The following is a 13699-nucleotide window of genomic DNA, read 5'->3' on the forward strand; positions in this document are numbered from 1 at the left end:
AGTTATACATGTTTCCATAATTTGAGGGTGATTAGCAATCTTCTGCAGGCTTCTGGTTTTGCGGGAGGGGCCAAACCGGAAATGATAAAAATAGCACTGGGTGCGCTTATGTCCATATCACAGAGGAGAAATCAGCACACAGTTTCACTTATCCAAAAGTGAATTCCATCCAAAAGGGACCCAAATGCCTGCAGTATCTGCTGTTGGATGAAGCTTTCTCCCGCGTCATGTGGTGTCTGTCTGATGTGTTTCAAAGAGCGGAGATACGGCAGAGGGCTGATCTTTGCCAGGAGCAGAGAGGGGGGGCCCTCTGTCTGTAACCCTGCATCTCCTCTCAGCCACACCCTCCAGTCCTCAGCCCGTTTCCCTCACCGCTGTTCTGTCCTTTAGATGAGACTTTAAATTGAGGTCATTAACGATTCCATTTAAGAGTAGAGGTGTTCATCCAAATGTCCTGGTCAATCTCCCTTCCAAAAAAGAAAAAAACACTTCATGTAGAAACCGGCTGTTTACATCCTGCAGTGTTTTTTGTGTGGTTACTGTAGGTGGACACAGATATGTGTCCAGTAGAAGCATGGTATATCCATGTTCCAATATTCATTTGAGGATTTTAAACTGGATTCAGAAACAGTCATGTGGTACAAGTGGGAAAAAACTGCAATTTATAGCATTTATGGTCGCTTTAAGATGTCCGTTCACTGATGCACTTACCAGCTGTAACTGTTGGTGTCCATGGAAACGGTTTGTTGACGGGCAGCATTGACGGTCCTTCAGTTTCCTACAGTTTCTCTGCTGAGAAAAACTGTGTGAAGTTTCCAGATGGGCTCACACTTTCCTACACTCGCTCACAAGTACACACAAGCAGACACGCACACACACGGACACACACATACACCTATGAATGCACACACACACACACACACTCACACTCATGATTTCTTTCTCTCCCTCCCAGCCCATGAAGCCGCTGAAGGCTGCCGCCACCACCTCCCAGCCTGTGCTCACCCTCCAGCAGATAGAGACCATCTTCTTCAAAGTGCCGGAGCTCTACGAGATCCACAAGGAGTTCTATGATGGCCTCCAACCCAGAGTGCAGCAGTGGAGCCACCACCAACGCGTGGGTGACCTCTTCCAGAAACTGGTGGGTCCATGGATCTTCCCTCAAGTATGGCTGGTTAAAACGCCTCATATTTGTTTGAAGTCAAAACATTATATAGTGGAGGCTGGCCTACCCTTCTATATCCGGGTATCCAGAGTTTTTTTTTTTACCCTCACTTGCTGGATTTTTGGGGATTCGGTCTTGCCTATTTCTAATGACCTATTTCTTGTTTCTGTGAAGTGACTTTGTCACAGTGTCCATCTTAAAATGCTGTGCAGGTAAAATTGAATTGAAATGAATGAAATTTGCTGCTCAGTGAGAGATGCTGCATCATTGCATCCCACACACCTGTTGGAAATGTATTCCCTCTCCCCCAGCACAGCAGGTGCAGGCCCATATGGTGCCCTGTAGACTGCACAAGGACTGGGACAGATATTGCTAAGCAACTATAGAGCGCGGTTGCTCCAGCCAAGGATGCTAGGGTTGTAAACATGTATGCAAAGAGGGTGAGCAAAGAAGATGGGTTTAAGGGAGAGACAAGCTTGCCTGTAAGGCTTTGGGCCTTGTCATTGTTCCAGACACAGATACACTTTCTCATGCACTTTCATGTACACTAGCTTATTTACTATAAGAACTTGCAGTCACCTGCTCTTAACATGGGGTTAGAGAAAAGCCAAAATTAAAGGTGAGGGAATATTATCAGTGGGTTCAGAGAAGAGAACCTCCTTCCGGTCTTTCTAAAGCTGTTGGTTTTATCCTCGCCCATCAATCAGAGACCCAGCAAACCAAATGTTTATGAAGGCAATGATGACAACGATGATTGGCAAGTGACAGTTGTGGTTGTGGTAATAAGAAACTGATTACATTCTGAATTAAATCCGTACTCTCCTCATGTCATTGCACAGGATTCTGAAATGTACGGCTGTACAAAGCTACTCTGCGAGCTGACTGAACATTAAGTAGCTTTGTGATGTTTGACACATTCCTGGAAGGCTAAGCTGTGTGCTTTATGCATCTCCCTGGGAAGTAGCTGTTTACAGCACTGCTAGCTAATAGAGTCGTTACGTTTGTTGCTGTTAACTTCAGAGTGCTGTCTGTCTCAGGCAAGTTTAAGCCCTTTTTGGTGTTTATTATAAGGGTTACCAGTTTACTGGAATCTTCTACAATCATCTCCCCTTCCCCTTTGTTTCTTTTTCTGTTATATAAACGATCAGAGATTTCCCAGAAGGTAGCTCTTAAAATGGCTTTGTTCAGTGAGTAACGCGGCTCGGGGAAACAGCCAGTCACTATCAGAGGATGTTTCTGTTTCGGCGGAGTTCGTCTCGAGTGTGCCTCCCCTAACGAGCGCTTGTTTGCCGAGGCATCTGGGAGCTGGCGGCGCGTCTCTTTGATGACTCTGCCGACAGGCTGTTGCCGTGGGCGGCGGGATATAGGGCCCGCGCTCGAAACACGCGCGCCGAGCCGTCGTCTCTCGCAGCCTCTCTGTTCACTGTCAAAGGCCTGTACCTGACAGCCACTGTACTGAAGGGAGGGCATGTCTGTCGGTGGCGAATCTGTAAGAGCTGTCACCGACCTGCGTGCAGTCGGTGTTTCATTTCGTCACGCAACATTGGCTGTAAAAAGGGAAAAACAACGGATCATTTCACTGGTTGTCGGGTGTATTTCTTTCAGTTAGAATCTTTTCACCAAAAACAATGCCCAACTGATCTTTCTCTTTTCTACGATCTTTTAATTGAATCACCATAATAATTTCAAGATCTACCATGATTGCTGTTGCAAATTCCAAATTTGGAGAAAGTAAAATGAATCAGGAATAAGAATTAGATGAAAATAATGTAATTACAGGGTAGCCTGTTGTTTTCTGCAGGTCCACAGTCACTGTCTGCTGGTGTTTCTGTTGGGTTCTCTGTGTCTGATGATTGATTATTAATGTAATGCTGGGGGTCCAGTAGTACCCCAGTAGACCAATTTATACTGTAAAAGATGTTGTTGTGGTTATTTTTCTTCTCTGTGGCAATGCTGGAGGACAGAAAGTAGCGAGCTGTAAAGGCTTTTCACATTGCACTGTACCATGAGGGACATCACCCCCAGAGATCAGTGTAGTCTGCCGGAACATAAGGCTGTGTTCTCAGGACTCAGCCCTTGTTTGCTTTGGAAATCCTGCGGAGATTGTGCAGTTGCTGCTAGAACTGTTTCAGAGTGAAGGTATTACGATAAGCTCTGATAGTGTATGCGTGAAGGCATGTATGTGCGTGCCTGTGCATGTGTGTGTGTGCCTGTGTGTGTGTGTGTGTGTATGTGTGTGTGTGCCTGTGCATGTGTGTGTGTGTGTGTGTGTTTTGCACATTCTTTAGTTGGCATGTGGCTGGTTTTCTCCTGCAGAAAACAACATTTGACCCTGGTGGACACATTCATTTTAAGCTGAAGCATGAGAGGATCCTCCCACTCACCCACCCAGCAACACTGGGGCCCTGGGACTATAAAGGTAGCAACAAGGGGAAATAAACAGGAAGTCAACCCGCCCCCCCCCCCCCCAACCACCACAGAGAGGAGGAGCCACAGGATTCGTTCAGGCCCAGATTCCCACAGCCTGGCTGTGTTAGAGTGTAACGTCATGCCACAGTGTGAGAATGTGCTGTTAGCACTGTAAAATCAACATTGGTGTGAACTTTGTCATACACAATGTGCGTTGCGCAATGGCAATATAATACCAACACACTGCTCTAGGCTGCCACTGAGTCTTTGCCCATTCTAGACTGAAGTGTGCTTTTTAACTTGCACATTTATTATGATTCATTGATTCATCTTTTTTCACAGTGGGGACACTCTAGTGAATTATTTGAGAAATCTGAAAATGGGAGTTCCGTGCCAGTTTTGTGTCTTTAACTGCTGAGTCATTGCCCACATGCGGCTCTGTAATGTGGTGCTTGATAGTGACGTGTTCCTGATAGATGCCCCCTGCTGGGTGTGGCTGCTATAACGAGGGGAGGCTGGCAGACTAGGCGTTTAGCATGTCCCAGCCCAGAGAGCTCTAGCATGTCCCAGCCCAGAGGGCTCTAGCATGTCCCAGCCCAGAGGGCTCTAGCATGTCCCAGCCCAGAGGGCTCTAGCATGTCCCAGCCCAGAGGGCTCCAGCATGTCCCAGCCCAGAGGGCTCTAGCATGTCCCAGCCCAGAGGGCTCTAGCATGTCCCAGCCCAGAGGGCTCTAGCATGTCCCAGCCCAGAGGGCTCTAGCATGTCCCAGCCCAGAGGGCTCTAGCATGTCCCAGCCCAGAGGGCTCTGGCATGTCCCAGCCCAGAGGGCTCTAGCATGTCCCAGCCCAGAGGGCTCTAGCATGTCCCAGCCCAGAGGGCTCTAGCATGTCCCAGCCCAGAGGGCTCTAGCATGTCCCAGCCCAGAGAGCTCCAGCCATCCCAGCCCAGAGGGCTCTAGCATGTCCCAGCCCAGAGGGCTCTAGCATGTCCCAGCCCAGAGGGCTCCAGCATGTCCCAGCCCAGAGGGCTCCAGCATGTCCCAGCCCAGAGGGCTCTAGCATGTCTGCAAAACCGTTTCCTCCCTGAGTTGTGTTGCTTCACATGAAGCAGAGTTGCTTGCGGGTTAAGAGCAGCTGAGCATAGCGGGGCCTGTGGCTGACTTGCAAATATTCACCCCAAACCCGCACCACCCCCCACCCCCCACGCTTCATCACGATCAAGTTTCCACGTCTTAATCGTTCCTCCTTAAATATTTATTTAAGGAAATGGGTCCTTAGGATGGAGAGGGATAAATTACGGCAGCCTGGCAACACTGATGAATTAGCGCGGCTCAATTAAATTTCCAAATGAGGTAGGCCAGTGGTCACAGGCATGGATTGATCACTGGTCCCTGGTCCCAGCTGTCATGGCAACGGTAGCATGGCCAAAGCAGACCCGGAGTCCGGCCTAGCCTCTTGGGCGTTGCCGCAAGCCGTCTGTCACCCCATGTCCAATCTTGTCAATTTATAGTCTTCATCATTATAAAAGCTCCACTGCAGAAGGGTCATATGGCTTCATGGCTTGTTGGCAGTGATCGCAAACAAGTCAAGTCACTTCATTTACAGCCAATGTGTTTTCTTGTAGAAGTGGTTAAATGTTGTGCATCTGGAAGAACAGCTGGTAACTGCTTCACAAAAGGCTGACTTCTATTTGTCCTTCTCTCTCCCAACAGGCCAGCCAGCTTGGACTGTATCGGGCCTTCGTGGATAACTATGAGGTTGCCGTGGAGACTGCAGAGAAATGCTGCCAGGCCAACACGCAGTTTGCCGAAATCTCTGAGGTATGACGTCACCAATAGGAGGATTAGAGATGGGTACTGGCTGATCCTCTTCCCCCTTGAGTTTAGCCAGGGGACGGAGAAGAGGGGGGTTGAGTAGCAGGATTGCACTCCCTTGCCCAATGTTCTGCTCTCAAATATTCTGTGGTAGATTTCCAAATAACATAGCCTGCTGTGCCCTCACTTCACATCACAGGAAATAGGAACGGCTCTCACATATCCTGCAGGCTTGTTTCTCCTGAGGGTAAAGGACCATTTTGAACTCTCACCAGCACAGTAGCCTAAGCTTTTGGATTCTCACTTAAGTCTTCCCTCGTAGATGATGACAGGTCAGTTGATGAGCCGCTCCGAGGGTGAGAATTGTGTTGTCGCGCACAGACTTTCCGCTCAGAGAGATCTCAGGTGGCGGGGGGAGCCCTGGGGGGAGCAGGTGAGTGTTAGAGATTGGGGGATGTTTAGACGCAGCCTCGGCTGGTGAGCGGGTGGGCTGATTTCTTTTCCTGGCCGCAGTGTCTTTCTCAACACTCTGCGGTGGAGATGTAGTCACTGCCAGTGAGTCTAGGCATCAGCTCGTGATCATGCTGCCCATCAGCAAAAATAGAAACGGGAAGGAAGGATTTGCAAAATGTATGTCTGGAAATGGTGAATTGAGTGTTGCGGTAAGTGCAGTGCCCTGGGTGGGGGGAGGGCGCACCTCCTTTTGGCATGGGAACATGATTTTAGATATCCAGCTGGGAACATTCAACCCCCTGGCCCCAGGTGCTGGGTGTAGCTTGAGAAACATTGATAGCCATGATAGCTTTCATCTTCTCTACATATGGAGGAAGCATGGTGCTTTAGTGTATTCATACTGTATTTATTTTCAGGACAGATAAAACTGTGATTTACACCCTTACCCCACTTCCCCACAAACACACGGACACACACTCCCTGCCATGCCAGGAACTTTATTACAGAGTGAAGAGTGAAACAGAATATCTATATGGGAGGCAGTGCAGTATAACATGTAGTGTACTGTGCTTGTAATTGAAAGTTTGCTGGTTTGATTTCTTAACTGGGTTGTTGCCGTTGCGCCCTTCAGCAAAGTACTTAAGCAGAATGAAATGATTGCAATTTAAAAATAAAGTCATGAACAAAAAGAGGTCTTGGCCAAATTGTGGGGCAGTGTGAGTATTGCGAAGAGGAGATGAGCTCAGATAAAAGCAATTACCCCTGATGGTCTTGGCGTTCTAGATCTGTGACGCTATGTAGTCCTTTGAACACACATGTCTCATGCATATTGACTGTATTTCCAAAATTCTCCTACTGAGGATGTCAGGTCATGCCTTGGTGTACGTCAACATACACTCAGCCCATTTGCTCAAATTTTAAAGAATAAAATTAAATTTGCCACCTCATAATTTTACATCAAGTGTGCATTATAGAAGATATTTTTTGTTGCGTTTAAATATGCAATGTATGCATGGTGACAACTTCACTTTTCAGAAGCTCACTGATGACTGAAATAAATTGTCAGTACAAAGAAGAGAAAGATGACATTCACAGCTCCTCTCAGCAGAAAAAGAGACCATTTCTCTCGGCTTTTCAGCAGTGAACCTGGCATCAGGCACTCACTTCAATCTGCAGGCACGCTCAATAGAAAGCTTTCAGAAGCTGGAATGTGTGGTCACATAGGTTAATACTTGATAGTCACAAAACCAGTAACGTTTTGATATATTTATTTCATTTTATTTTATCATTAAAAAAAGAGTTATTCGTGGGCTTAACTCCTTGCAAAGCAATACATTAATTACAGAAAATAAAGCTATAATTCATGTGTTCTAATAGTGACCAAGAAGCAACCAGTCAGTTTGCCTGAAGTATGTTGTGTAATGTATAATGATCTGTAATCTAAAGTTTTTTTGGTTTTCCTCTGCCTCCAATGCATATCTTTTCTCTGCTGTCCTCAGAACCTTAAAGTCAGGAGTATGAAGGAGTGCAAAGACCAGACAGCCAAGAACTCTCTAGAAAGTAAGAGCGTGTTTACTCCGCACCAGCTGGCGAACTGAAACCTCTTGGACAGTACCTTTCTGTGCCTTATTGGGTCTTGAATCCAAGAAGCACCTTTTAATAATATTGCCTCCTCTCATGCTCTTCCTCCCTCAGCCCTCCTGTACAAGCCAGTGGACAGAGTGACCCGGAGCACCCTGGTGTTGCATGTAAGTGGATGTGAAATGTTGGAGAAAGAGCTCATTCACTGAATGAGGCTCCTTCCCCCAGGCTGCCTGCAACTCCTAAATAAAACAGCACCATCACTATCTTATTAGCATTAGTTGCCATTTGCATCTCCAAATAAACGACAGTTAATGTTGCTGTGCATCCAATAGTATTCAGCCTGAAGTAATGCAAGAAACCGATGATGGAAAGTGAAATAAACTCATTTTACGTATGTGAGTGGAGAACGCGAATGGACTGTCATGAGTGGTCTGTCATGTGCCACATGTTTGGCGTCTCTGTGGTTCAGGATCTCCTGAAGCATACCCCCTCCAGCCACCCGGACTACCCGCTGCTACAGGACGCCCTCCGGATCTCCCAGAACTTCCTGTCCAGCATCAACGAGGAGATCACACCCAGACGCCAGTCTATGACTGTGAAGAAGGGAGAGGTGAGGTCATGGTGGTCTCTTTCAGGTTCTCCTCAATGAACCAGACTTCATTAACGTTTTTAAGCAGCCCTTTATTGTTAGGTGCGTACATTGATACCCGAAAGGTAACAGTAGACTAGTGTGTTTCATATGGTAGTATTACAGAAGTGCACCAGTCACATTGCACTGCACTGGAACGTACAGAATGTAAATGTGAAGCTATGTGCATAAGTATTATCGACATACAGCACATGACCTTATGTACTTTGTCATTTATTGATTTAGCAGACAGCCTTATGGATGACTTACATTGCTTACACAGTACATATCATTAATCCATTGATATGTTATTTCACCCAAGGGTACAACTGTATCTTGAGATATTTGAACCGGTATGTTGCCTCAGCCTTTTGGTTGTCAAGCTTCCTATTCACTACCCACAGTACTTACAGTCTGGGAGGCTGTCAGCAAATGATTTAATTACACATGTGCACCTACTTTTACATAACAATAAGTACATAGCCATGTGAGAATGGATGTAACATAACCATGTTTAATGCATGTAAGCTTAATGCATTGTGTAATTACATTAAGTGGTCAAGGTTTTCCATTCAGTAAGTCACAGGTTGTATTTACATAATACATAGAATTATATCCATGTGTAATTGCAGGTACATAGCCACTGTAAAGTGTTACTAATGCATGGGTCTTATAATGAGTACCTCAACTGACAACAACACTGCTGTGCGTAACTGCATCACCAGGTTTGCCGTTCTACGTGTGTGTGTGTGTGTGTGTGTGTGTGTGTATATGTGTAAGCATTTTTATTTATTGTTTATTTTTCCAGATTTATTTAGTTTTTGCTACTGTTATAATTGTTGTTAATGCATAACATGCACCGTAAATAAACTTGATTTTTAATGCTCTGTATATGTGAGCATAGATAGGCTGAATGGCCTAAGGAATATGCAGTGTCTTCATGTTGCTTTTATAGAGTGACTTGCTTGTGTATCATTCCACTATTGCTAATGTGGCCATATCAGGTTGTGTGTCCTGCGTGTGCTCTTGTCAGGGACACGGTGCCATTAGGTGATGAACAAAGTGTTAAAAAAGGATTTTGGAAAGGAATGGGTTCAACAAAGGTACAGAACAGTGCCTGCCAGATTCAAAATGAAACTTTCCGTTGGAGTCTGTGAACATTTTTGCTGGTTGTTTTGCTATACTGTGAAATGTATAAACCTCACGGCAAGCAATAAGAAAAAAAGGGTTTTGGAGAGGGGAGCGGGGACTTGCTGTTCCTCCCATAAAAAAAGGATTTGTTTCCGCTGCCAAGGACAAAGTCAATAGATGGTTTCTCTGGATACGGGGGCCGTCACCCTAGCTCCTGACAAATGCATGTGGTCGTTGAGGGAAGCGTCTGAGTTCGAAACTAGGCCCGGAGCTTCTCTTTTTCTCCCTCTGGCGGCTCAGCTCCAAAGGCGTCTTTTACAGCATCCATTAATTGGATCCCCTCCTCTCGCTGGCAGGAGCGAACTGCTGCCTGATTGGCTCCTCTGATGTGAGCAGATCTCTGAGGGTCCTTGGCATTCACCCCCACGCACCCACCCCTTTGGCAGAAGAGTAGCATTCTCCGATTGTTAGCCCCTGTTACAGCATGCAGAAATTTCCCTAATGAACCCTCATTCCATCTGCGTGTCTCTGGGAGTAGGGGGTGGCATTATTGGATTTTGTTCCGGTTTGCACCCAACCTCTTGCAGAGGGGTAGTCGGGGACAAGCCAACCTCTCCTCACGCTGATTGATGAGACGGGGAATGAGGTCGAATAAGGCGAGTCTATGACAAATTAGTCCATTCCATGTACTAGCTGCAATCTGAATGCAGTGTCTCCACTGGAGGACTGATTGTATCAATACAAATTTTGACAAGATTTCTAATGAATAGATAATAAGCTAATAACCAGAAAGCTCATTTTCCTGCCTGTATGTTCATATCTGGTTGTAGTACCGTATGCGTAATCCTATCCTGGATAGGATTAATCAGATGAAAGTGGCAATGGCAGAATTTTTGTTAAATGGCTGAAGAATGAATTCCTCCTTGGCTCCAATGAGAAGCAATTGTAATTTATGAGATCACTGGCATGGTGATCTAGGCTGAAGGTCAGAAGGACTGATTAATCATTAACAAAACACTGATGTACAAACTGGATTTTTGCTGTAATCACGACAGCCAATGTTAATTAGAACTGTCTGCATCCTTAGTAATGGAGGTCAACTGGAGATCTCATCAAAGTACGTGTGTCCCTGTGTTATGATTGGTGGAGTCACATCATGTGACACCATTCATGCAGCACAGAGAATTTAAATCTTTGGCCCCCAATTCGCAGGGTTAGAAAGTGTCTGCTTGTGTAACTGCCAGGTCAATACTGTAATTTAGCCTGTTAATGTACAGGAGGGAGGGGGGAAGAGAGTGTTCTGAATCTGCCCCTCCTCTGAACAGCGGAGGCCTCTTGTAGGCTTGCAAATGTACCTGACTCACTGCCCACAGAGGAGACTTTTTGTGTGTAGCTGGGTGTATAGGTGTTTTATGTGTCTGGCTGTGTTTGTGTGTCTGTGTGTGTATGAGGCATTCTGTGTGTCTGTGTGTGAGTACCGTGTGTGTGCGATTCTGTGTGTTTGTATGTCTGTGCTCATGTGTGTCTGTGCTCCTGAGCTAGTTTGTGTGTATGTGTGTGTGTGTGTGTATGTGTGTGTGTGATTCTGTGTGCTTGTGTGACTGCGCTCCTATGTTTTTTGTGTGGGTAGCTTAGTGCCTGCGAGTGATGTCACGCTCCTCTCCTGTGATTAAAGTGATTTATCAACACATCATAACAACACCACTGGCCTGATGGGTGGCATGTTGCCCTCCGTCCTCACCAGTCTCCTTAGCAACTTCTCTGTGAAGTTCGGCTGGACCCAACCTCTCCTCGACCCTGTCATGTGACAAGGTGTCGGCAGGACATTAAGATCTTATACTGTTGGTCAGCTTCTGTCGAGTTGAGAGGGTCAAACGCTTGCAGTGGAGGTGTACAGGAAATAGGGTGCGCTATGCTGTCTGTATCAAGCACAGAGGTCGAGGACCACAAGGCTTCTTGTTAATATGGCTGTTCCTCGAGCCTGTTTCTTGGTCTAGATTAAATCTGTGGACACTGGCCAGACTGTCTGGGTTTTGGGGTTGGAAGAAAATTGTCTGGTGCCCATAAATCACATTCTATACCTGTGGAGTGAAAGGACTCCCTGATGTACCGAGGAACATTCTGGAAAAGCTGGTACTGAAACTGTAGAGACCCCAGTGACAGGCCCAGTGAATTTGTGGCGGGACGTGCTTGAGGGTTTACAGCTGAACTCAGCGGGGGGAGTCAGAGTTAGGACACCCATCCGTTTCTCAGATCAGTATCTCTCTGGATGCCTGGGAGATGTCTTGGAGAGCCCGGGGCCAGGGCTTCACTTTAAAAAACGAGTTTGACCTCTTGAGCTGTGAGTCAGGCCGTCTGAGGTGCTGACTCAGCTCTGACTCGCCTCGTTCTGCGCTTACGTTCCGGCAGCCGGGGGCTGTGGCGGGGGGGTCGCCTAGCTCCGCAAGTACACAATGCCTAGGGTCCCAGACCCAGATGGGAAAGCCTACAGCCTGCTTTCCTGCTCCTAAACCCCCCCACCCCTCGCTCAATATCCTGTTTCGGAAGTGTAGACCAGATCCCACGCCTCGCATTCCTGGAAGTTACCTCCAGCACTTCTTATCAAGAAGGCAAGTCCCCTCCCATCTGCCCAGAAACACACGTGGAGCCCCCCCCCCCTCCCTGAGCAGTGACTCAGAGCTCAGACGACCGAATTCAGAACCATTCCCTGAGTGCCCTTGAAAACGGAAATGCCTGGGTTCAGCTGACCCCTTTGGCATTCTCTGAATGGACAAATGTGTGAATGAAGAACATTCGGTTGACTGTGCTCTTTTTCAGTGCATTCAGAACCTCCTCCGTGGAACATTTTTTATGACATTTCCCAAAGCGGAAGAATTTAGTCCAGGCATATTGGTTCTACATTCATTTGAGCTTTTTTTAATTTGGTCATAAATAAATAAGTGACAGAATTCAGTACCCTGCCTGCCATTATCAGTCAGTAGACAGTGTAGATTTCGATTTCCTGTCAATATTTAATAGCAGAGGGCCTTCATAAGTGTGCTCTTCAAGGCGTTTTTCCAATAGTGCTGGCACTTACAAGTCAAACCATTATGAAAGATTACCATTGTCATATTTCCCCAGAGGCAGGTGCTGATAAACTGTCATTCCAATGCGTTCAGACAGCTCACTCATGACCGGCTTCTTTCTCATCCTTCCGTTTTTAAAGCAATGCCCTCTTTTTTAATAATAGACGGTTAAATTAGGGTAAGGCCTAAAGTAGTAAACACAGCATCCCAACAGCACAGACTATATATAGAGTCCTGTATGTGTATGTGACAGGAGAGATTGGTGTGTGTGTGTGTGCGCACGTATGTGTGTGTCTCAGGTGACTTAGGTGCATTAACTGTCTTAACTACTGCTTGTATTTTTTTTTCCATAGACTGCGTTGTTGCCGTTCTCGTTGTTTAGTGTTAATCAGTTTAACCTTCAGGGTCCAAGTTGAACTATGCGGTTGTTCCCTGCACTTGGACCGGTACTTCTCTCTAGGGGTTTCGTCATACTTGTTCCTGGTTATGGTTATACACTTTGTTGTACGTCGCTCTGGATAAGAGCGTCTGCCAAATGCCTGTAATGTAATGTAATGTGTGTGTGTGTGTGTGTGTGTGTGTGAACCCACGCATTTATGCAGGTGTGTGAATTTGTGTGCGCGTGTGTGTTGCATATGTATGTGTGTGACTATGTGTTTAATTGTTAAGTAATGAATGAATTATAGTTCTTAGTCTCAGGTCTGTCCTTCCTTCATGTCTCCATTCTAAATGCTGAGTGCAGACTCACCACAGTCCTAAAATGGATCCCAGTGCCAGTGGTAGCACTAGGGACATAAATCTTGGGTTCCTCTCGCAGGCAGGGTTCTCTGTTTTTGTGTAAATCCGTGGGTGGGGTTGCCAGGTTACTGGGTCATGTGAGCATTGTGTTTGTAGTATAAATACATGCTGTTGGCCTGGATTTCTGCGGTTGTAGTAAACAGCGCGGTCACCAGCACTTTCCCACTGATCTGAGGAAACCCAGACGTCACAGCATCAACATCCGGTGCGATGGCTCGCTGGAACTGGAGGTTACTGGAGACGTTGGGGTGTGGGGGGCGGGGATTGGGCTGCTCAGTTCCCGAAATTTGAACCCCTTACTGAAAGTGAGGCGGGTGAACTTTGAAGGATACGCACTGCTCCATGTTTTTGCTTTGCAGCAATAAAGTGGAAGTTGGAAGTGGAAGAGCAGCTCAGATTCATCTTGTTGTTTGTACCACGGATTTCCTGATTTTTTTCCTCACATCGTTATCTCAGAACGGCCCTGGTCTTTGGGAAACAAACGGATCAGGGTGGGAGCTGGGTTATTACGGGATGGCAGTGTGTCTGTAAGCGCTCGGCCAATCTGCTCTATCCCTCACGGAGAGGTGCTGGGGGGAGCACTGTGCTGTGGTCCTCCTGGATCTGCCTGCTTAGTCTCATTGTCAATCCTTGTGCTGCGCACGGTTCAGTA

At 46.6% G+C, this 13699-nt stretch overlaps 1 protein-coding gene across 1 annotated transcript in view; it reads left to right on the top strand.

Moving 5' to 3' along the window:
* si:dkey-91m11.5 (PH_BCR_vertebrate and RhoGAP_Bcr domain-containing protein) overlaps window positions 1–13699 on the top strand; it is an 88991-nt gene that overhangs the window by 52009 nt on the left and 23283 nt on the right. The window contains exons 4-8 of the mRNA XM_064354210.1: window positions 956–1141; window positions 5287–5394; window positions 7341–7401; window positions 7537–7589; window positions 7895–8035. Coding sequence (XP_064210280.1) covers window positions 956–1141; window positions 5287–5394; window positions 7341–7401; window positions 7537–7589; window positions 7895–8035 — 549 coding nt within the window. The remainder of the gene's footprint in view (window positions 1–955; window positions 1142–5286; window positions 5395–7340; window positions 7402–7536; window positions 7590–7894; window positions 8036–13699) is intronic.

The sequence above is a fragment of the Anguilla rostrata genome, chromosome 10 (assembly GCF_018555375.3).
Source record: "Anguilla rostrata isolate EN2019 chromosome 10, ASM1855537v3, whole genome shotgun sequence".
Taxonomy (NCBI): domain Eukaryota; kingdom Metazoa; phylum Chordata; class Actinopteri; order Anguilliformes; family Anguillidae; genus Anguilla; species Anguilla rostrata.